We start from the raw sequence: 23779 nt of genomic DNA, 5'->3' as shown, positions 1-23779 counted from the left end.
CCGAAGGAAGTCTCTAGAGAAAGCTTGATACACCAGATCCAAGGAGAGACTGAGCATCTGTTTCTTCGCAGTTGTGCCGGCACTCACAGGCACAGATGACAGTGTGCGGTTACCAGAGAGAAGGGGTGTGGGGAGGGTGGCAGAGGGTAAAGAGGACCAAATACATGGTGATGTAAGAGCATTCACTGTGGGCGGAGGGCACGCAATGCAATGTACAGATCATGTATCACAGAAATGTATATTTTAAAAAACAAAATTAGGAAAATGAGTAAATCATGCCAGGGGGGAAAAAAGAAAAGGCCCTCCAGGAAGAGGGCAGCTGCGCAAGAAGAGACCTGTCATCACGGGGGTGGCAGGCTTGGCCGCAGACACCGGCACGGTGTTAGCAATGTCAGTGCTTGCTGACTTCACTTTTAGGCCCAAGTGACAGACGAAGCAAAGAAGGCATATTCCGAATGTGAACATTACCAAGCTCAACGGTGAAAATGTCCAGGTTCAGACGGCTGAAGGTGGGAGGCAGAGGTTGGGGCACAAAGGGAAGGCAGGGGTGCTGATAGCTGCGTTCTGTAGCCCAGTGTGATCCTGCCGGCAGTGGGTGGACTAGGAAAGGAAGGTCTCAGGCTGACTTCAGTTACAAAGATGACTAATGGAGGAAGCAAAGTAGGCATATACATGTATTATGTTGAAAAACACATGGGTACGGGAGGCAGGCTGTATGACACATGACAACCCAATGACCCAACTCATCCTCAACAGGACCCAAGAGATAATACCTAACATGTAGGGCCACAGCCATCCACAAAAACAGTTCTTTACCAGCATGCACAGAAGGCCAGAAGGGCTAAACCAGGCGGTGAGTGCCTCTCCTGGGCAGTGAGTGTGAGAAGAAGCGGCAGGGAGTGGCAGGGGACGGGTGTCTGTGATCCCACACATGTACAGTTTGGTTTAAGAAAAATGAAGTGGAGAGTCACTGTTTAGGTATCAAAAGCTAGTAAAAGAGTTGGGCCTTTGACCTGTGAAAACATCATTTGGATATTTTTAAAAAGTACTTTTGTGTTTGGCTCAGAATAAGTACAGTAAGACATTCGTAAGGCCCGAAAAGAAAGGTGTAAAGGGCACCCGGGGAGGCTTCCCTCCCCGCGGCCCCACTTCCCCTCTAGAGACAAGCAACGCCACCTTTCTCCTCTCTCCAGAGAGGTCATGCATGCCCAGCCAAATATCTACACACAGTAGGTGTATTCTTCCTTCCCTTTCTTGGCCCGCTACTCGTGGCTTTGCACTTTTCTTTTATCAATTTATCCCAGAGATGGCTTGGTGCCAGCAGTGAGCTTCTGCACTTGTCCTTTATCTAGCTAGATGGTACTCATGTTTGGACGTAGCAACAGTGAACGACAGAGCCTGTTTCCACACAGCTCCACCAACAGTGCGTCGTCTAACTTCTGGATTTTGTCATTACCAGGTGAAAAATGGTATCTAGGCCAAGTTTTAATTTGCACTTCTTTTATGTGTGGGGTGGAAAAACTTTTCATATGGTGAAGAGCCATTTGGATTTTTCTGTGAGCTGATGATGATTCATATTTTTCCCCATTTATGATAATCAGGCTTTTTCTAATTCATTAGTGGGGGCTCTTTATCACGGAAGCTAATCTTTTGACCACTAATAATTGCAAATATTTCCTCTAACTATGTCATTGACTGTCATTCTTTTGACTTTGCCTGTAGGTCTTTGTCACACATTGTTTTGATTTCTATGTAGGCAGATTTCTCAGTCAGTCTTCTCCTATGGGTTCTGGGTTTTGTGTCATAACTCAGAAAGGCCTATTATAGATTAACACAAAGTCTCCATGGTTTCTTGTAGACCTTTTCATTTTTCTTCTTGCTCTCTTTTTAAAATGATTTAAATATTTTATCTGCCAGGAATTTATACAAGGGGGGACCCCCCAAAAAACCCTGAATTATTTTTTGGAGGGTGGGCCTCTTGTAGTATAGGCTTTCCCAGCTAGGTAAGTGTTCTAGGAACTCATCTGTATCAGTGTGCTAGCTGGCGTTATTGTGAGAGGCTGCATTTGGCTTCAGCGAATTTTTTTTAAGACTCTTTCAACACATTTGCCCATTTCATGATGGTGATTTATGAGCGCACCTGCCCACACTGCGCTGACTGTGCAGCAGTTTTTGACCAAAACCAGCATGGCCTCAATGCCCCACCCTCCCTATTCACCTGATCTTGCCCTTGGTGACTCTGTTTCCCCAGATGAAAAAAAGTCCTCAAAGGGAAACATTTTGCCAATGTGGAAGAGATGAAACAAAAATTGGCAGAAGCACTAAAAGACATCAATATGGCCAAATTCACAAACTGTTTTGAGCAGTGGGAAAAATGTCTCAATAGGTGTATTGCATCACATGGAGAGTACTTTGAAGGTGACTGAAGTTTAAACATGTAAGAATAACAATTTTTATAAATAAATTGTTTTTGGGTCCCCTTGACCTTGTATTAGTATAAGGTGTGAGATATATAACCACCTACTTTTTCCCCCAGCTGGCTAGTAAGAGTGTGTTTTGAGGAGGGAGGGTAGAGGGACAGGAAGTCTGGGCCATGAGCTCAGCAGTACTGTACAAGGCAGTTTTCCTAATAGTGGGTGTAAAAGAAACTGGAGGTATCATGCATAGTCAATAGCTGCTGAGATCATCCAGTTGCTGAAAGGTCAACCCAGGTAAGCTGCACTAGGGCTAGGGAAGTAGAAAAGGTGAGAAGGTGGGGAGGTCCTGGAGATAGAATCCACAGACTGCAGTTACTGGTTCAATGGGAAAAAGCAAAAGAAAATACCTTTTCTTGCCTCAGGGATGCTTTTATCAGATAGAGAGCACTCACTATTATGAGTCCATGCTTCACAGGGTAAGTTGCAAGGATCCAGGGTCAAAGTGTCAAAGGGACACCAAGGGGAGATGGTCAAGCTGGTGTTGAAAAGGTGAGAGTATCAGAGATCTGGGTGATGGATTCCCCACTAGGACCAAAAGGACCAAAAGGGTGGATTTCTCCTGAGGACCAAATATAGGAGTTACATGTTTGGTCCCTTAGTTGGACACCATGTGCCCCACCCTGCCAGCTACTGCATTCATCAAACCTGTCGGACAGACTGGTTCCTGGATACAGGAAGCCTGAAACTGGGGCCACAGTAACAACTTGCCTCTACATAGGACTTGACTATGTTCAAAGAATTTGGTTGTTAGTTGGTTGGTTCCATTTTCAAAAAAGGAGAACCAGCTCTGAACAAAGTGAGTTTCCCACTGTTCCAAAATAAATTTGCAGCAGAGCCTGTGATACTAATAGTAGTAGTAGTCATTACTGAGCTCCTTCAGGCTCAGGAGTTATATCAGCTAATCCTCAGAACCCAATGTTGATGGAAAAGAGGTTCTATGGAAAGTAAGCTCACAAGAGGATCTGATCATAAATTCCTAACTGGGCAGATCATAGTAGATAGTCAGGCCCCAGGCATACAACTTCTTAGGTAAAAGGCCTACCTTTGCCTTAAGCAAATCCTGTCCATTGTTTCTGTGCATCCACCTTAACATATTTTTGAAAAGACCCCCTTCAGATCTGCTCCTTCTAAAGCAATGACCACCCTCAAGAAAGCACATAATCTTGTTCACTAACCTATAATCCAGCGATTTTCAACCAGTGTGCCGAAAGACTTTTTTAAAAAAAAGATTTTATTTATTGATTTTTAGAGAGAGGGGAAGGGAGGGAAAAAGAGGGGGAGTGAACATAAAAGTGTGGTTGTCTCTGGCACACCCTCTACGGGGTCATGGCCTGCCACCCAGGCATGTGCCCTGATTGGGAATGGAATGGGCACTTTGGCTCACAGGCCTGAGCTCAATCCACTGAGCCACAACAGCCAAGGCAAGACTTTTTAAAACATGCAATACCTGACTATTTAGTCAGGGGCACTGATGTCTTTTTTCCCTAGATTGTCAAATTTAAAAAAATGACACCAGCCAATACAATAGCCGTCCAGTATAAATAAAAATTATACCTACTTTTTTTTGTCAGATCAGCAAATAATACATTTTTTTGGTGTGTTGCAGAATTTTAGTCATTAGTTTACATGTGCCATAAAATGAAAAAGGTTGAAAATTGCTGCTGTATAATCAGATCGCCTCCTTGCTTTCTCCCACCTTCATGTAATTTTCCTTACACTCCCTCCTTTATTCTAAATACATAAAAGAAGTTGCAAACTGTCATTTCTTAGATGCATTTCTTTTTTCCAGCCTGATTAGATCTTGCTTCCAAGATATTCTGTTTGGTTCAAATAAATTTGGTTTGGACATGCTTACATCGACACCTGTACCTTATAATTTAGAAATTGCAGTAGGAGACAGCGGTGGGTCTGACCCCAGAACAAGACAGACACACTCCTCCAACCAGAGGCGCCTTTTATCCCCTCTGGTCCCTCCAGGCCTCATCCCTACCTGGTCACTTCCCGCCCCCAACTGAAGCAGGCCATCATTCCAATCCCAGGTCAGGCGGGAGGGGATCCGGACCATCAGCGCACACTGCAGCCTCAGGTCAGGCAACTGAGGACTGTGGGAGAGAAAAAAGCGGCCTACACATGTCAGTCTCTGCTTACAGCAGGCCAGACAGCGCGACGCACAGCCAGGGCCCAGTGGTGACCCACGAGAGGGTGGGCAGCGGGGCGGGAGATCGCAACAAAGGGGAAGAAGAGGCGGCCTGCCAAGAAGTCCCGCCCTCCGCGGAACCACGTGCCAGCTCTCAAACTCCAGCGCACAGCCCACAAGCGGTGGGGGCGTGGCCGATCCGGGCAGTACCAAGAGTATGGACTGGCAGGGGGAAAAAACCTGGCCCTGGCAGCTCGCAGGCGGGCCTGTTGGGCGGGGGTTCGCCGATCGCCACGCCTCCACCCCCGCGTTCGGCGCGGGCGGTGGTAGCGCCTCAGTGGTGCAGGCCTGCGTCCTGCTCAGTTTGGGGAGTTCTGCAGCGCGTCTCCAGGTGAGTGAGGGTAGCTAGCACATCGGCTTGAAAAGGTCCGGGCTGCAAGTGTCGGGGTGCGGGAGTTCTGGGACGCTACGCCTTATGGTCGCCGCGATTGCCCAGGCCCTTGGCGCTGGAGCGAGCTTGTGGGCTGGGTGGTTGAGTGTCTCACCCGACGCCCGCACCTCGGTTCTTCGTCGGCTGGCCCTTCCTCTAGAGCCGACCTCTTGCGATGGTTTGAGGGTCATCCATTCCACAGCTAAGGACGCCCGACGGGCCCCTCACTTCTTGCCGTCAGAGGTCTCGGCTTTAGGGCCCGCGCGGCTCTCCCTTGGGCTGAGCCACTTTATCTCTCCAAATCTCAGTTTCCCCGTCGGTGCTATGGGCCTCGAGGCGACCAGTTTGGGGGGTAACTGAGGTAGGAGGCGCTCTAGGAGTGCAAATGGGACCCGAATCCGATCTAGTAGCGTCAGGTGGGCTCAGTCCCGGGCTCAGGGAGCCAGTCAGCCCAACCTGTTGTGGGAATCGCTCTGCCTGTGGGCGAGGCCCAGATAACCGTAGAGGGTAGTGCCTGTCACAGGCAAAGGTGCCTTGGCGGCCGCTGTGACAGCATAAAGATACGGGCTTTGCCTGGCAGCCGTGAAACCCTACTTAGTTCGTGGGAGCCATTAAAGAGGTCCAGGTCGCCTGTGAGGTGGGAAGTTGATGTCGACTTTTCGCTTTTTATTTCTTTTTTTTTTTAAGGTTTTATTTATTTATTTTTTTAGAGAGGGGAAGGGAGGGAGAAAGAGAGAGAAACATCAATGTGTGGTTGCCTCTCACGTGGCCCCCACTGGAGACGTGGCCTGCAACCCAGGCATGTGCCCTGACTGGGAATCGAACCTGCGATGCTTTGGTTTGCAACCCGTGCTCAATGCACTGAGCTATGCCAGCCAGGGCTGCTTTTCATTTCTTAAGGCTAGTCACCACTGTGTAAGCTGGTGGCCAATATTGAGGAGATTAAAGTTATTTTAGTGAATGTGACTGCCCCCTCTGTAGGACCCCCCAAACAGCCTTTCCTTTGAGCTTGGCCAAGCTAGAGAGTAGTGCTAGTGTGAAGGGAAGTGGGGCTCGGGTGGCTGGTCCTGGGTCTGAATCTTGGGATCTTGGCAGAACACTTAACTTCTTGAGTCTCTGTGTGCTCCTCAGTTGCACAGACAGTGATATAGCCCACCCTGCTGCCCCCATAGGATTGAGGTTCTGTGGATTGAAGGAGAGGGTCTTGGAGGGTGATATTCAGAACTGTTCAATTCCTTTAAGCCGAGCATTAACTAACCCTTTGGGATCCATTGTCCCCATTGTGCAATGTTGTGGTTCCTGTTGTTTGGGGAGAAGCCATTGATTCATTAACCACTCACACGTTCTGCCTACACAAATCTCCTTTGAGTGGTTGTGGAGTTGGCTTGATCAAGGAAACAGTCCAAAAGCCTCAGTAAAGCAGAAAACCCAGAAGGGATCACTGTCTTTTCTTTGTGGCTCTCCAAGGAGTTATTTTCCTTTTGAGAGAGTGAGTTCCTGAGCTTTTCATGATTTTCATACTCCTAATATGGGAAGCTCTTTCATTGGGCAGACAGCTTAATCACTGTCTCAAGTGTCCAAAAAATGGGTATGCATTTCAGAGATTGGAATATTAGCTTCCAGTTGTGTTGTGGTGTTAACCAGCAGAATGGGCTTAACTCTAAAATTCTTCAGGTCTAGCACTTAAAAAAAGGGACAAGTAGGTTTGAGAAAAAACAGCCCAGGGATATATTGTACTTCAGCACCTGGATAGCTGCATGGACTGCAGCCAGCAGGAGCCGGGCAAGTGAGTATCCCTGGATGGTATGAATTTGTTATTAGCCACAGGAGATGGCAGTTGCCTGAAAAACCTAAAATTTTAGGACCTGCCAATGACTGGGTTGATCCTCTTTGAAAATCAGCATCTGAATAAATCCTTGTGTACTTAGGAGATAGACTATTTGAAATCAGAACTTCTTAGCAAATCCAGAACATTTACTTGTTAAACCCATGGAACATTTTAAGTTAGTAAGAATCTAGCTCTTAAGCAACATTTTCCCCCCGATGGAAGCTTCTGTACAGTTGTAAGACCTTTAATGGTTCCAGAGAGCCCAGCTGCCCCCTGCAGTATCTCCGTTTCCTTGTGATTTAGGAAGGAGCAGAACACTGGATTGGGAGTCAGGGCCCCTGAGCCCCAGCGCTGGCCACTAGCACTCTGTTTCTTTTGACAAACCACCCCAGGCCCGTGGGCCTCAGTTTAGTGCCTTAGGATTTAATTTATATGTCAGATTCATTTGAAAATTAAAATCAGAAAAAAATGGAGATAATGACTTTTCATAGAAATGTAAATTTTTTTCTGTCTACAAAAATATTGAATGCTCATTATTTTAAAAACTGTTATAGAGATAACGCACTGTAGGTAGTGAACATTTCTCAGAGCTTTTCACTGAGACAAAAAAATCACTGTGCTATAGTATGTACTCTCCAGATATTTTTTCACATATACAAATATTTATTATCTAAAGTTTTAAAATTTGAAACAACAGGATTTTTCTATTATTTTAACTTTAAATATAAAGTGTAGGTGAAACTAGCCACACTATTGTGAGGCTTGCTTTTCATTACTTAACATATAATCTTTCTATGTCACTATGTAGAGATCTACCTCATTCTTTTTTTTTTATGATTTTATTTATTTGTTTTTAGAGGGAAGGGAAGGATAAAGATCAGGGGAGAGCCCTGGCTGGTGTGGCTCAGTGGATTGCGTACTGGCCTGAGAACCAAAGGGTCACAGGTTCGATTCCCAGTCGGGGCACATGCCTGGGTTGCAGGCCAGGTCCCTCATTGGGGATGTGCAAAAGGCAACTACACATTGATGTTTCTCTACCTCTCTTTCTCCCTCCCTTCCCCTCTCTCTAAAAACAAATGAATAATATAAACCTGGCCTGCAACCCAGGCGTGTGGTGTGCCCTGACCGGGAATTGAACCAGCGACCCTTTGGTTCACAGGCCCACGCTCAAACCACTGAGCTATACCAGCCAGGGCAAAACTTCATTCTTTTAAAAATGACAGAATATTTCAGTAACCAATATTACTGAAAAAAATTTACGGGGTTGTAGCTTTTTGCTGTTATTAAATCTGCATGAGCAGTCTTATTCTTTATCTCCTGCAGTTGGTCAAGTATTTTTACATAATGAGTTCTTAGAAGTGGAGGAGCTGGAACAATGTTTGTCAGCTTTTAAGTGTACTTATTTAACAAATGTTGACTGCATACCAGGCAACATTTTAGGTGTGAGGCTATAGCAGTGACCAAACAAACAGATCCCCTAGATCTGATCGTCTAATGGGGGGAGCCAAATAACACACACACAGTTTGTCAAATGGTGATAAATAATTTAGGGTTTAAGTTTTTATTATAATGAGATTCATTTAAAAATTAAAAGTATAAGAAAATGAAATGGAGAAGTGACTTTGGATAAAAATATATGTTTTTCTGTTTACAAAAAACTTTAAGTGCTCATTATTAAAAAAAATGACTGTTAGAAAAATATGCAATATAGACAGTGAATGTCCTCCATAGCCTTACCCTGAGATGTTTTTTTTCTGTAGAGAAAAATAATACAGAAGAGAGAGAAGAGTGTGTTCGTAGAAATGGTGTGACTTTAAATGTCAGGATACATTGCCAAACTCCCCTCCAAAAAGAATACCTTGTCATCATTTTTTAATTTACAATTTTTTTCTTATGCTTTTTTTATTGTTTTAATCATTGTTCGAGTACAGTTTTCTCCCTTTTACTCCCATTCCAGCTAATTTATAATTCTAAGGCCAGTTGCAAAGACTGATAATGTCTGAGGTGCTTTTATTCCAGAGAAATTTATGCCAGACTCTGCACTGAGTTTGTATTATGTATGCATATCTGTGTGTACACAAACACAGATGCGTTTTTATTTCAAGTGCTTCTGATGACCCCAAAAGCTGGTGTTTTTTTTGCCCATGTCATAGCTGGGGAGGGAGCTCAGTGATGAAATCGCTTGGTCAAGGCTGTGAGGGTGAAGCCGAGGCCTTACCCAGGGCCATCTTCATCCAGAGTCCTCACTCTTTTTGCGCTGTATCTCACTTTCTGACTGCAGGGCATTGCTTTTTTATTTGCTTTGGTGGAAAGGATATCTTCTAATACAGACAAGTACTTAATGATATGATTGTTCCTCCTCATTTGCAATACCGCAAAGCGCAAATGAGCATGTCTTTCTTATATGTTTCACTGTATGTTTCATTATAGCGTAGGAAACAGAAGTGAAATAAATGTCTGATAGATAGATGATGCCAATTCTTTATTATTATTTTCATTATACAGGCTACAGAACAAAACTTGTTTTCCTATATGGCTCTGTTATCTGGCATTTGATAGAAACTTAGACTCACTGGGTGGGTAGGGAGCAGCTCCTGGGTCAAAGGCAATTTAGTGGCTTCTACTAAAGGCAGTGGCCCATGCCCCCTGCCTTACGTTCTTTATCCATGAAGTGGGAGAGTGAAGGCCTGATTCAGCTTCTTCCTGGAATAGCCTAAGGTGTTTCTGTGTATTTCTGCAGTAATGCTCACTTGGAAGTGTTTCCATTCCTCTGGAATGACATTTAAATAATACATATCTGGCCTTGGCTGGTATGGCTTAGTTGGTTGGAACGTCATCCCCTAACCAAAAGGCTATGGGTTCAATTCCCAGTCAAGGCACATATCTAGGTTGTGGGTTCATTCCCTGGACCCAGCGTGTAGGGGAGGCAGCCAGTCCATGTTCTTCTCTTGCATCAGTGTTCTTCTCTCTCCCTCCCTCTCTCCTTTCCTCTCTCTCTAAAAGCAATAAAAAAAAATGTCCCCAGGAGAGAATAAAAAGTTTTTTTAATAAAAAACATAATTGGCCTTCAGGGTCTGTAAGCTTCTATGCTTAGGGCCTGGTTCTGGCACTTGGAACACTGCCAGGGAGGGGAACAAACATAAAATTAAACAATTTTATGGCAGAGTGTGAGTTCATTCTCGAGATAATGCATATGTGGAGCTTATCTTGGTGCTGAGCACTCAGGATGGCCTGCTTTTTGTGTGTGGAAGGGAGTCTTGTGAGGCTCCACAGAAGAGGTGACATTTGACTTGGGTCTTGGAGGGTAGGCAGGGAGCCCACCAGGGCACACCCACTCTGGGGGCCGTAGGATGTAGGTTGCAGGAGGCTTGGAGTGAAGAGGGATTATCTGAAGGTGTCTGTGAACCACACCAAGTGATGGGAAGGTTTTTAGGTCAGTGATATGATTAGCACAGAAGTGTTTTCTTGTATTGGGCTTTTTCAGACTTTCTTCTTGCCCAGTGTCTTTCTCCCTTGGTGAATCCATCATTTGGGAACCTTACTCTGCCTGAATCTGTATCACACCATTTTAGAGCTCCTCATTCCAAAAGTTTGTTTCCTTCCCCAAACCCCTCCCCAAGTGAGATGTTTACATTAATTGTATACTTGTTGTTGTTATTGTTGTCATTGTCGTGTGTGTGTGTGTGTGTGTGTGTGTGAAGATGGCAGAGGCGTCCCATGGGCCAACCATGGCTCTGAAGGCTGGTGGCTCCTGTTGGTTGGGTCCATTGGAGCCAAGTTCATCAGCCTCCATTAGGCCTGATGCAGGTTGGTGTGGCGACTTACTTAACCCTTGGGTATGTTTTGAACAAAGCCCCAGGAGGATCTGGTCCTTCTTGCTTGTGGAGAAAACGGCTGATGTGGGAGGCTTATTTATTTTACTTTTAAAGAGGTGACTGCATTGAGGGGAACTATAAGAATTATCCTTTAATTGGAGTGCTGGAGCGTGAGGCATTGTAATATCCTTTGGACAGTGTCTTTACAGCTGAGAGAGTACAGATGCTTCCCGGAATTAATGAGTTTCAAACCTAAACTAGGATGCAGTGGTGGGTGAAACTGGTGCCATCAGCTGTGGACTGTTTCTCAGATAATTGGATTCTTTAGGAGACATCCTGTGTTAGGAAAATAGAATGGAAATAGTTGGCTTTTGTCTCCCTGGTTGTGATAACGGAGGAAGATGGACTCTGTGGGGTGTGCCCTCCCTGTGATGTGGCACTTACATAACTTACTTCCAGGTGAAATCATTATGAATTAGGTTTAGTCATTTTTTAATCTCCCCTATCTTTGTCTTCAGTGCATTTACCTGTGGTCCTGCCCTTCCCACCAGATTTGCTGGGCCCAGCCTTCCACACCCCCTCTCCCTTCGGTGCTTATGTAAGAGCGCTGTGGTCTTGCAGTACTTTGATCCTCGGAGGCATGCATCGTCATTGTGTTGGGCAGGCTGGGTCTGTACAAAGGTTTGAGGGTTGGGCAGGGACACATGAACTTGTGCTCACCTCCCCTGAACCAGGCATGTTGATTCTTCATGTGTTGGTCACTTGGGTTCAGTTTTCAACACTGCAAACAGGGATGGTGGTTCCTGAATACACAGGAGAATGTATTGGCCAACTGTGTCCAGGACTTTCAGGGGTGGAGTGTAGGTTGGGACACATTCCACGCATTTCATTAGTGATTTGTGGTCTTGTGAGGAAGAGTATTTGTTGGTTTCAGCTAAGGGTTCAGAACCTTTGTGAGTGTTTATGACACAGTGTTATAGGGACATGTTGGATGCAGTGCCTTATGTAACGTACTTTGCAAACTCTCAAAGGTCATTTAGTATGTCAACAGATACGAAAAAGGCCATGGCCTACCTGCAAATGCCACCAGCAAGACTCTATCCCAGTTAGTGACCTCACCGTCTTCTTGGTCTCTTAACACTCTTAAGAACAAATGACATCTGTCCCTTTTTCCTGCATTCCTTCTGGATTTCCACCACCATGCTGTCCTGTCCGTTTTTAGTCTTTGAATGTCTTTCCACTGCCCTAGTGTTATTGTAGCCCCTTGTCATTTCCTGTTTGCTCTAGCCCCCTGATTGGCTCCCTGAGTCCATAATTTCTCCTCCCTTCTCTGCCCCACCTCCTCTCCAGACCTACCCATTGCACCATTGCTAGATTGATCCCACGGCTCTGTTTTGATTACCCTCCTTTGCTAAAGAATTTACTATCGCTCTCACTGTCATTTTTTTAAAATTTGGGGTAGTTCTTAAACAGAAGAAACCTCATCTTTTAAAATATTTTATCTATTTATTTATTTTTAGAGAACAAAAGGGAAACATCAGTGTGCAAGAGAAATTGGTTGCCCTTTGCGTGACCTGGCCCACAACCCAGGCATGTGACCTGACTGGGAATCAAACCAGCCACCTTTTGGTTCACAGACTGGCTCTCAATCCACTGAGCCACACTAGCGAGGGCTCACTGTCGTATTGTTTCGTACTTTTCTTCCCTTCCATCTACTTCCATAATGGAAGTGTCTTACAACACAAGGAGTCTAAATCTCCCTCTCCCTGATGGCAATATGCTTGGAGTAGAATGTGAATTCAGTGAGTACAGGGAACTTCCCCATCATTCCCATGAGTGTGAGCCAGTGCGTGCGGCAGTACTAGGTGCAAAGGTAGGCGTTCTAGAAATACCAGCTGGGAGAATGGAGGAGTAAGTGGATGAGTGAGCGATTACGGCTTCTCTCTCCCAAGTGTCCGGCTAAGCTTTCTCCTCTGTAGTGACTGTCAGCATTGGGTCTGATCTGTGTTTTTCAAGATTATTCTAAGGTGCCATATGAACTTTTTATAGGATTTTAATTTTCCTTCTAGGTATGAGGTTTTAAACATTTCAGGTTCCTCCCGCAATGGACAGTTTATTGAATAATTAATTCAACAATTATTAAGAAGAGAAAGAACTTGGATCCCCTCTCCTCATAGTAGTCTAAGTCTTTCTGGATATTTCTAGGTCAGTTATCTGGATACCAAAAACATGAATAAATGTGTTTATTTTAGAGATTCTAATGAAATGTATGAAAGGAATCTAGTGTAACCCCTGAGTGTGTGCTGGGTGCCAGGCCCTGTGCTGGGTGTTTTCTATCTCATGAAGATCGTAACTGTGAGGGTGCTCAGCGAGGGGGCTGAAGCTGAGTGATAAGTAATGGGATAAATAAAGGGCCCCATGGTTTGTAGGTGGCATATTTGGGGTTTGAACCAAGTTCTGTCTATCTACAAGGCCATGTTCTTTCTTGACTCAGCTGGGTCTTAAGTTTATTGAATTGGAAGGCCCACACTCTTCTCAGCAAAACTGAAACCATGGAAAGAACTAGTAACTGAGAGGAGGACCCAGGGAGGCAGGTAATTGTACCAAAACAACAGTCAAGGGAAGCTTTTGTGATTGAGCACAAAGCTTAGCTCGGAGCTTCCTAGAAGGCAAGGCAAAGAAGGATGGGATTGCTCAGCAAACTGCAAGAAAAGGAAGCAGGTCCATTTCTCACAGGAAGCACTTTTCCCTGGGTCTTTGCAGAAGGGTCATTGAATAAGGCGGTGGCTGCAGCGTCTGTACTCAGCAGGTGCTTGGAGAGCACCTCATGTGCACCGGGTCCTCTTTGAGACGCTGGGACTGCAGGTGTGTGTGGACAAGACCACACAGCATGATGATGGTGTAGAGAGGGTGGAGGGAATGTTCCAAAGAACATAAGAGCGTGACCCCCCAGCCTGCCAGCCCTCTCTGGAACCCACTTGGGTAAGGGCAGTGAGCTTCAGGCTCTAGTATAATAACAGTAAGGGCAGGACTTTCGACGATGGGAGCATGTCATGTATTTTATCAGGCAGGGGTAAAGCGGAAGACTCTGGGAGAGTGAGCAGGGAGAGACCCTTTGCCAGAGGTAGGAGGCCGAGAGTCCGTAGAGGAAGTCCTGAGGTTTTCAAGCACATCTCATGAGGCGTGTTCTGCCTTTTTGCAGTGAAAATTGAAAAGCCTGGCTTGACTTCTTGCCCCTTAATGGGTGGCTTTAAGCAGAGCCAAGAGTTCCCAGAAGGAAGCGTTGGTCCTGTTCAAATGCTCACGGCCTCGGGGCCCACATGCTGTTCCGTCACGTGTGGAGTGATGGTTCTGATTTGGGAGATTCCGTTGCTTCGATCACTGACGAATGTGTGTATTGACACCATGTTACGCCAGGCCTCAGGAACACTCGGGGAACAGAAATACAGGAAAGCTCCAGCCAGTCCCGAGTGCCTGCTGTGTCTTAGAGACAGGGGCTATTTAATATTGTGTAATTCTGTCACCTGATGGTACAGCCAGGATGTCAACTGCAAAATGAACCCCAGATCATTCAAGGAAGCAGCTTCTATTTGTAGCTTTGCCTTGTTCTAAAAAGGTTTCGAAGGGCATGCTAGTGGATGACAGAGTGGCTCTGGTGCCATTTCGTCTGGGTTTGGAATCTGCTCCTACTTCCTGTCCGTTCCCTGATTTTGAGCAAGCACTTTAACCTCTGTGACGATTACAGCTCCCCTACCGCAGAGGGCTGTTGTGAGGATAGAATGAAGTAGTGGAATGTCTTTGCATTCTACTTATAAATGCTTAATTAGGTTAGTTTTTGCTACAATTAGTATTTATTTAAAAAAAAATAGATGAGACCCAGGGTTAAGGATAGTGTATGGCTGCCAGAGGCCCTTTTGTTTTGTTCAGTTCCTCGCTGTCCAGAGAAAAAGGGAAGGACCAGTCAGGAGTGGGAAGTGGCTGATGATGGGCATGAGGTTTCTTTCTGGGGTCACAAAACTATTCTGGGATTAGCAGTGGCGGTTGCACAATGGGTGAGTGTACTGAATACCACTGAATTGTACACTTTAAAATGGTGACTTTTATGGTGTGTGAATTATATCTCCATTTTTAAAAACCCAGTTTATAGGTTATGAGTCCTTAAGCAGCCGGACTCCGCTAGTCCTGCCCCTGGCTTCCCATCACCTCGAGCAGGTGCCGCACTCCCGTGGCCGGTGCACTTGCCACTTGCTGCGTGTTTCTGGGCTCCCCCACATTCCTCATCCCTCTCGAAGTTAACTGGGGCTAAGGCCTCTGAGAAGGAGTAAGGTGTGTCACGTCTGGCCCAAGGCACTGAAGAACTAGGGCTGAGCCCTCCCACAGTCTGCTGCCCTTCACACCAACCCTGGAAGTTACACGTTGTGGTGGGGAGGTCACAAGGAAAAAGCTGCTTGAACTACCTGGGCCCCTTGCAGAGGCCAGGCGCAAAGCAGCCACCTTGCCTACGCTGGACATTGCATGAGTATGCATTAAACCGCCCAGGTGTGTCAGTGCTCAGAGGACACCTTTCCCCAGCCCTGTGACCGCATTGCCCCTCGCACAGGTGTGCTATTTGATGTGGTGGGCATCTTTTCTAACAGGAAGCCAGAGCAGATGCAGTGGCACAGTGACTCTCATAACACAGCTGTGTCCCCACAGCTCACTGCCACCAAATACACAGCTGTCTTGGCAGTGCCTGTCAGAGGGAGCATTGCACTGTCAGTCTCAGGAGCATCTTGTATGACCTGGTGTACCTGTCCCAAGTGACAGCATGGTATAACATCAGGCCAGCCTCGGAGGCTTTTGTCTTCCTACTCCCTGAGAGAATGTGGTCAGGGGAGTATGAAACTGTCCTCAACTAATGGTCGGTGCTGCTGCAGAGTCTTGTGAATGGGGAGTAGTCACTGGGGATGCTTTTGTAGACACTGCAAGGCAGTCCTGCATCACTACGGCATCTGATTACTCCTGACTTGTTTATGTTGTTGTGAGTTTTTAATAGCCCTGCCCAAATGGTTTGGGACAGGTCCAGGCGATGCTTCACGCCAGAGCCAACAGGTGAGTTGGATTAAGTGCTATCATTTCTCCATTTGGGTCAGTGGAAGTTTGCAGGGTATCTAATGAGGTAGAAAAACGGGGACAAAAGGGCACTGGGGTTTGGCAGGAATTCAGAACCCGAAGCTCTGTGTTCTTAAAGGCCAGAACAGCTGTTGCTGTACCTTTTACAACGATTTCAGACCTTGGGAGCAGTCTGCTGGGCCTGACCTTTGCCCGGCATTGTCGTCTTTTGTCTCCTCTCCCCTCCACCCCTTTAGTGAGAGGGACTTGTTTGCATCAGTTATAACATGACATCACCTACACGTAAATTAAGGTGTTTTTCTGTTGAAAGTCAAGGTGAGCTGATCAAGAATGATTGACAGGCAGTGCATTCCAATGCCACATGCTCCTGTTGACCAGGGGCAGTGGCTGGGGGAGGGATGCTGGTCCTTTCAGTTCCTGCTCATTCAGGTTCTCTGAATGGCAGTGTTGGCAGATTCTGGGAGTTCTTAACCTCAACCCAGACCCTTACTTCCCCTCAAAAAAGGTTGGGTTTCTCCAGAGCTGTTTGGATTTCATCACATCATATTTCTTAAACTCCTGAAGGGAATCAGGAGCTTTTGGTAGTCACCTGGCCTGGGTCTCCAGGAGGGCGCAGAGCGGCAGTACTGGGCCCCTCCTCCGCATTCTCCCAGTTTGAGCCCACCAGTACGCTCCGCGCAGAACAGACCGCAGTTACCTTTCTTCCTCATTCAGATGTCACTCACTGGGTGCATCTGTTGTCTTCGATAATTCCAGCGACAGCCCCTGTGAGGTAGATACTGTCATCCCTCTTTTATAGATGAATAAACTGAGGCACAGAGAGATTTCAACATTTGTGTGTGTGCATGTATGTAAATGTTGTGACTTAAGGAGAATCATGGGTAAGTGATTATTGAAATTGCTTCCCAGGACTCTGGTTCTTACTTTCTATGTCGCCCACTGCCCTGACAATCTCCCCTCTAGCTGTCACACTGAGGGCGGCTCTGCACTGTGGAGCAGGTAATGAATGTCTGACTCTCAGCAGGTGGAGAGCTAAGTGGTGAATCTGTCTGTCCCCAAGCTGTGGTCCTCAAGTTGGTGTGTGGTTGCAACCCTGGGCTAGCACCTCCCACTGCACATGGTCCCCGCTACACCACAGGGGGTCTTTTCCCCCTTCCCTGCTCACATTTTCTCTAGTCTTTAAAACTTAATTCCATCACAGGCAAGCTCTATCACTATCATTTAGCTGATATGAATCTCAGTCCACAAAGCCAGGTGAGAGAAATGACTTTCTACGAATGAACTTAATTTCTCATGTCATGCTCCAAGTTGGCTAGAGCCCACCGCAGTCATTCCTGGAGCTTCCTAGGGGTCATGACAAGGTTAGGTGGCCTCCTGCAGGGCCCGCATTTTGGGGGCCCTCAGTCATTGGCCCATAGTGGCCTCTACAGTGGTGGCTGTCCTCTCTCCCACATGGTCATTTCAGGTCTGGGTGCTGTCTGCTGGCTTTTGTGCCTCCCTTACAGAAGGACGGTTTGTTTTTTGCTGCTGGGATCTCCCCATACCCCAGCCAAGCAGCCACCTCCCTAGGTCACCACTCTACCCCTCTGGGACCTTGTCATCTCCTAGGGGCACTGCCACCAAGAGGCATGTGGGACCCCTTCTCTTCCCCCACATCTGGAGACATTTCTTCTTAGTCCTTGGTACAAATAATCATTATCAGGAAATGAACATGAAAAATATCGTATTGTCTAATCATAGGGTTTATTCAAACTTTGTTACTAATGTCTTCTAACAAAAGAAAGATCTGTTTTTTCTTCCTGGTCCAAGATTGCATTTAACTGTAACCACTTCTTAGTTCCCTTTGATGTGGACTGGTTCCTCAGTCTTTTTTTTATCTTTCATGACCTTGACATTTTTCAAAAAGTCATGCCATTTCCTTGTAGAGTGTCCCTCAGTGTGGATTTGTCTGATGTTCCTTTGTGATAAATTCAGGCCATTTGTTTTTTAGGGGACGTCAGAAATGGTATCACACATTTAGAACACTGCCTCTATCAGCGGGTGGCATCACTGTTCCCCAATATGGGAGCTGATAGCTTAGGTCACTCGATTATGTGGTATCAGGCAGGTTCTCCATTATGAAGTTCTTTTTTCCCTATGTAATCAATAAGTTTCTCATCAAACTTTTACTTACAATTTTAGCATTCATGATTTTTGTCTGAATCAGTTATTACTGTGGTGGTTGTCGATTGGTGATTTTCTTTCATTTCTTCTACATTTATTAGTTGGCATTCCACTGTAAGGAAGAACTTCCTCTTTTTGCCCATGTATTTATTCACTTACATATTTCTACCAGTATTAACTCATAAGTTATTCTTTTACCTATGGGTTATAATCTGTCACTGGTGGTCTTTATTTGTATGTTCAGGTTGCCCCAAGTTTGGCCGGTGGGACCCCTCCCCCACCCCCGTAGACTTCTGCGTCCTTGGGACATGTCCCCATCATTGTTTGAGCCCTTCCCTGCTCTGGCACAGGGAGGCGCCTCACCTCAGTTCATTCACTGCAGCTCCTGCCCCAGATCTGGCCCCAGAGCCAGTCATTTCTCTGCGGAGCCCTGGACCCTTGTGATGGAGAATGGTTTAGAAACTAAGATCTGGGTGCTATATGGCTCCTTGTTCCCAGGATATCATTATTCCTAGACCCCCTTGGCAGACAAAACTAGGGAATATACACATAAACATATACACATTTTTAGATGTGTCTTTATATATTAAAAAACCATTGTGCATATGGATACCTCTGATTTCAGTCCAACTCCACAGCATTTAGTTCTTGTTCTCTCTTTCCATATTTGTAATTCTCTTTTTCAGCAGTATGAAGTCCAGCCCCCATGTGTTTTTCTTTAATTTAAAAAAGTTTTATTTATTAATTGATAGAAAAGGACAGACAGAGAGAGAGACATCGATTTGTTGTTCCACTCATCCATGCATTCACTGTTTGAGTCCTGTACGTGCCCTGACTGGGGTTGGAACTTGCAACCTTGGTGCATCGGGACAGCGCTCCAACCAACGGGCCCACTGGGCCGGGGCTGTATTTATTTTTAATTTCCGAAGTAACACGTGAATGCCGATGTCTCACTATAAAAGAACAGACAAAGCAAAGTCCCATTTAGATACCTACCACCCCAGTCATATTCTAGACATTCTCTGGAGGAGGTCACTATTGTACATATCTTCCTGGGTCATTTTCTGGAGAAATACATAATTTATTTTTTAAAGATTTTTAAAATTTTATTTCTAGACAGAGAGGAAGGCAGGGAGAAAGAGAGGAAGAGAAACATCAATGCGTTGTTGCCTGCCACATGTCCCCTGCTGGGGACCTGGCCTGCAACCCAGGCATGTGCCCTGACTGGGAAATGAACCCACAACCCTTTGGTTCACAGGCTGGTGCTCAGTCCACTGAGCCTCACCAGCCAGAGCGAAATACATAATTTTTTTTATTTCACTAATGGTTTCATAATGAGAATATAACTCTTTTTTATTTAATGTTTTGGCAGTGTAACATACCATGAATTTCATCTAATTATTTTTAACTACCTCATAGCATTCTATAATTTGGAATTGAAAACAAACATAAGCATCCAACCTGGGGCCAAAACAAGCAGTGGTACCGTGAACACGTCCTTGGGCCCAGCAAGAGGCACGTTCCAAGAGGAGAACCACTGGACCTGAGGACCTGGGGGGTTTGGTTTTATTTCTTCCCCATAAGAACACAGCTTCAAGAGTATTTTTATGATTAGATAAGTAACACATGCTCATTGTTCTTTTTTTAAAAAATCTATAAATAAGCCTGGCTGGCGTAGCTCAGTGGATTGAGGCGCGGGCTGCGAACCAAAGTGTCGCAGGTTCGATTCCGAGTCAGGCCACCTACCTGGGTTGCAGGCCACGGCCCCCAGCAACTGCACATTGATGTTTCTCTCTCTTTCTCCCTCCCTTCCCTCTCTAAAAATAAATAAATAAAATCTTTGTAAAAAATCTATAAATAATACATTAAAATTAAATTGGAAAAAATAAAGGCTCAACCCTGAGGTAATATTTTTGTGATGATCCTTTCAAATATCATTTTATGCATATACATACATAAACAGTTTACATATCTAGGGCCACAGCGCATATGCTATTGTATTTCGGATGCTTACTTATTTTGTAGTAACTTATGTATAGTAAACTTTACAAAACTTCAGTGTACAGCTTCATAAATTTTTATATGGGGAAACTCCCCTGTAACTACCTTATAAATACCAGGTCAAGACACTGCACATTGTCCAGCATGCCAGAAACTTCCCTTTTGTCTCCTACCCATGGCCCTTCCCCCAAAGGTAACCACTGTTCTGCTATCTATCACCATAGATTACTTTGGTCTGTTCTTGAAGTTAGACTGTAAATGGTTGGTGCTCCTCTGTGTTTGGCTTCTCTCATTCAGCATTACATCTGTTGAGATTCATCTGTGCTATTGTAGGTAGCGGTAGTTCATTCTTTTCATATCGTGGCTGCAGGCACTTACTTTTTTGTTTATTTCTTACTCAGAATTTTTAATAGTAACAACTACATTTACTATAGCACATACTCTGCTAGGCACTGTTCTAAACCTTTTACAAATTCATCGTATTTAATCCTCACAATAACCCAGTGAAGTGGGTACTGTTATCATTGTAATAACATGCCCATGACTCTTTATCAGGCTGAAGTAGTGCTCTATCATCCCTAGTGTTCCCGGTGTTTTCACCGTGGATGGATGTTGAATATTGTCAGGTGCCATTTCTCCATCTGTCAAGGTGGTCGTCTGAGTTCGTGAAACCTGTCAACACCGTGAGCTGCGCTGTGTTTCGGTGTCGAAGCAGCGGGCACTCCGGCGGCAGGTCCGTCCGACCACGACGCAGTGCCCTTTCGTACACGCCACTGAATTTAACAGGCGGATTTTTCAGATATTTGCATCTATGTTTATAAGGCCTGTTGGTCTACAGCTTTTTTTGTACTGTCTTTGGTTTTTATGTGAGGATAACACAGGCCTCATAAAATGAGTTGGGAAATGTATTTTCTGACAGACGTTGTATAGAGTTGGCATTATTTCTTCCTTAAATGTTTGATAGAATTTACCAGTGCTGTTTGCTCCCGGTGTTCACTTACGGGTGAAGGTTTCAACGTAATTTGAATTCTTTTAGAGAACTCCTCAGGTTATCTAGTTTTCTTGGGTGAGCTCTGGTTGTGCCTATTAAGAAACTTGTCCATTTCACCTAAGTTATCAAGTGTTAGCATAATGTTCATAGTTTCCCGTATTACAGCATTCATGTCTGTGGAGTCTAGTGATGTCCCCCTCTCCTGTCCCCTTTATTGGCCATTTATGCCATTGTTCTCTTTTTCGTCCTTATCAGCTTGGCTAGAGAGGTTGATCCTGTTTAAAGGCAACGTATGTATCAAGAGTTATATAAATTCAAATCTAGTTGGGAATTTAAGGATTATTTATTTTGAGGGAAAAGCTTTTGTCTAAAGATGCTTTTATTGATATTATTTAGGGAAGAAATCAAAATGGACTTCAGAAACAGACACACATTTTAATTTAAGCTCCACCACTTACCACGTCACACAAGCCACTTAACCCGGTCTGAGCGCTGAGCTCCTCATTCAGGAGACAACGGTGACTTCGGTGTGAGGCGGCCGAGACGTTAACGTACAGACACACCTGAGAGGCGCCAGGCCCCGTGTGTGTTTATAGTGGGCAACCACTGCCGCCGTCACTCACCACAGTGAGGAGCCGGGAAGAACGCTGCTAACATCGCTCTTTTGTGGAGTGTTCCCCCGTTTCCGGGGGCAGGTTACTCGCTTCTCTATCCCTGCAGCACTTTGATGTTACTGTATTTCCCGCATTTGACTGCTGTGTGATCTGGTGTTTCCTTGACCAGATTGTGAACTTTTACGCAGCAGGGCTAGGCTTGTCTCATCTTTTCTCCCATGTGCCCATACACAATGCATTTATGTGAGCAAAAATATTTCACCCTGACTGGTGTGGCTCAGTTGGTTGGGCATCATCCTGCAAAGCAAAGGGTCTCTGGTTCAATTCCTGGTCAGGGCACATGCCTGCCTTGTGGGTTCAGTCCCCAGTCGGGGAGCATGTTGAGAGGCAACTGATTGATATTTCTCTCCCACATTGATGTTTCTCTCCCTGTTTTTCTCCCTCCCTTCCCCTCTCTCTAAAATGTAAATAAATATTAAAAAATATTTCAATAAATGAAGGATAGGGAAGCAATTAAGTAAATAATGATATATCAAATCAGGGGACTATCGGACAACCAAAGAAAATATCATTATAAAGGATCCTCTAGCAACATGAAAAAATGTTTTATAAAATAGAATACACTTTACTTGCTATTTGTATGAACAGGTGTGTGTGTATAATATATTTACGTATGGAAGAAAGGAAGGAAAACACTAGAGAGAAACGCTGTGTGGATGATCAGCTTCTGGTCTGACTTTAACCCTCTAATGTAAACACTTGAGTAGGGAGAGGGGAAGCTAGGGGGGCGAGTCCCTGGTTGCTGGAGTCTGTGTAGGGACCATAGGAGATCCTGGCACATGTGGGTCTTGAGGTGCTGCAGGTGGGAGGCCCAGGAGCGCTGGCAGTCCTGGTCCCCTCTCTCTGCCACTGTTTGCAGATGCCACGTCCTCCTTCCTGGAGCCAGAGGGGCAGTGACAGTCCATCAGGAAGCAGCACTGTGTCTGTGCAGACCACGTTGAGGGTTTTTAAATTTTTTATTGATTTTTAGAGAGAGAGACAGACAGAGAGTAACAGCAGTTTGTTGGTCCACTTATTCACGCATTCCTCAGTTGCTTTTCGTACGTGCCCTGACCAGGGATCGAACCCGCAACCTTGGTGTGTCAGGACTGTGCTCTAACCAGATGAGCTACCTGGTCAGGGCCCAGAGTTGGGTTTTAAAGACATAATTAGGACACGGTGATGGTGCGTTTGGGGGAGCCAGAAGGCCATTTACCCCATGAGAAGGTCCTTGTTAAAGATGAGACACGTGTGAAGCACGGATTGTTTGTGGGAACAGTTCTTAATTGAAAGAGTTAGTACTTCCCCCTTCCTGCCTTTTTCGGAGGTCTCCCCTAAACCTCCCTGTTTCTCCTCCTCTTTCCTGAGGCCTTCGGGTGTGCTGTGGGATCGCATGTCACTGTGGGATGTCTGCCCTTGCTCTCCATAGCTCTTGTTTAATGTAAGTTAGAAGTGTGTGTGTGTGTGTGTTCGTGTGTTCATGTGTTCGCTCATTCAGAAGGTTCAGTGAAAGAGATCCAGAAGTCAGTATTTAAGTATTAACTCAGCGCACAGCCTCGGGGTTTTCCCCTAGCATTGTCACCCATCAACCAGTTCAGCTAAATGAACATTAATGTGCTGGGTTTGTGTCCCAGGCCCCTGGGATGGCAGGTACTCTCTGTGTCATTCAGTGAACCCAGATCAGCCAGCCTTCTGCTGGCGCATCTGCTAGGACAGGGGCCTCGCATCTCCTTTCAGCCCCTTCGTCAGGGAGTCCTTCCTGCAGAGTGTGCACAGCGCTGCCCTCCGCGACCAGGCCCGCTTCTGCACTCCAGGGCCTCTCCTTTCTCTGTGTTCTGACTATTCGAAGAAGGGATCAGCTGCCTCTGAATCTCCTTTTCCTGACAGTAGTAAACCTTTTCAGTTCCTTTAGTGTTTCATGTTTTAGGCACTGCCCCATCCTGGGGACGCTTTCCGATTGTGTTCCAGTTTGTCTTTGATGCTGAGTGCAGCCCACCTGTACCTCTTAATGAGCCTTTACCCTGACCAGTGTGGCTCAGCTGGTTGGGTGTCGTCCTGCAAAACCAAAGGTTGTAGGTTCGATTCCTGGTCAAGGCACATGCCTGGGGTGCGGGTTCAGCCCCCCGTCAGGGTGCCTGCAAAAGGCAACTGATCGACGTTTCTCTCCCTCTC

At 45.7% G+C, this 23779-nt stretch overlaps 1 protein-coding gene across 2 annotated transcripts in view; it reads left to right on the top strand.

Annotated features, from left to right (window-relative positions):
- LOC114500330 (NADPH--cytochrome P450 reductase) overlaps positions 1-23779 on the top strand; it is a 74699-nt gene that overhangs the window by 5752 nt on the left and 45168 nt on the right. The window contains exon 1 of one of the 2 annotated variants that reach the window (XM_028517001.2): positions 4817-5005. The exons of the other annotated variant lie outside the window; for it this stretch is intronic. Within the exon in view, the coding sequence (XP_028372802.2) occupies positions 4832-5005 (174 nt within the window). The 5' untranslated portion in view covers positions 4817-4831. Of the gene's footprint in view, positions 1-4816; positions 5006-23779 lie in introns of those variants that run through there. 2 annotated transcript variants of the gene reach the window in all.

Source organism: Phyllostomus discolor, chromosome 3 (genome assembly GCF_004126475.2).
Source record: "Phyllostomus discolor isolate MPI-MPIP mPhyDis1 chromosome 3, mPhyDis1.pri.v3, whole genome shotgun sequence".
Classification (NCBI taxonomy): domain Eukaryota; kingdom Metazoa; phylum Chordata; class Mammalia; order Chiroptera; family Phyllostomidae; genus Phyllostomus; species Phyllostomus discolor.
This window is presented reverse-complemented; position numbering and strand designations above follow the sequence as displayed.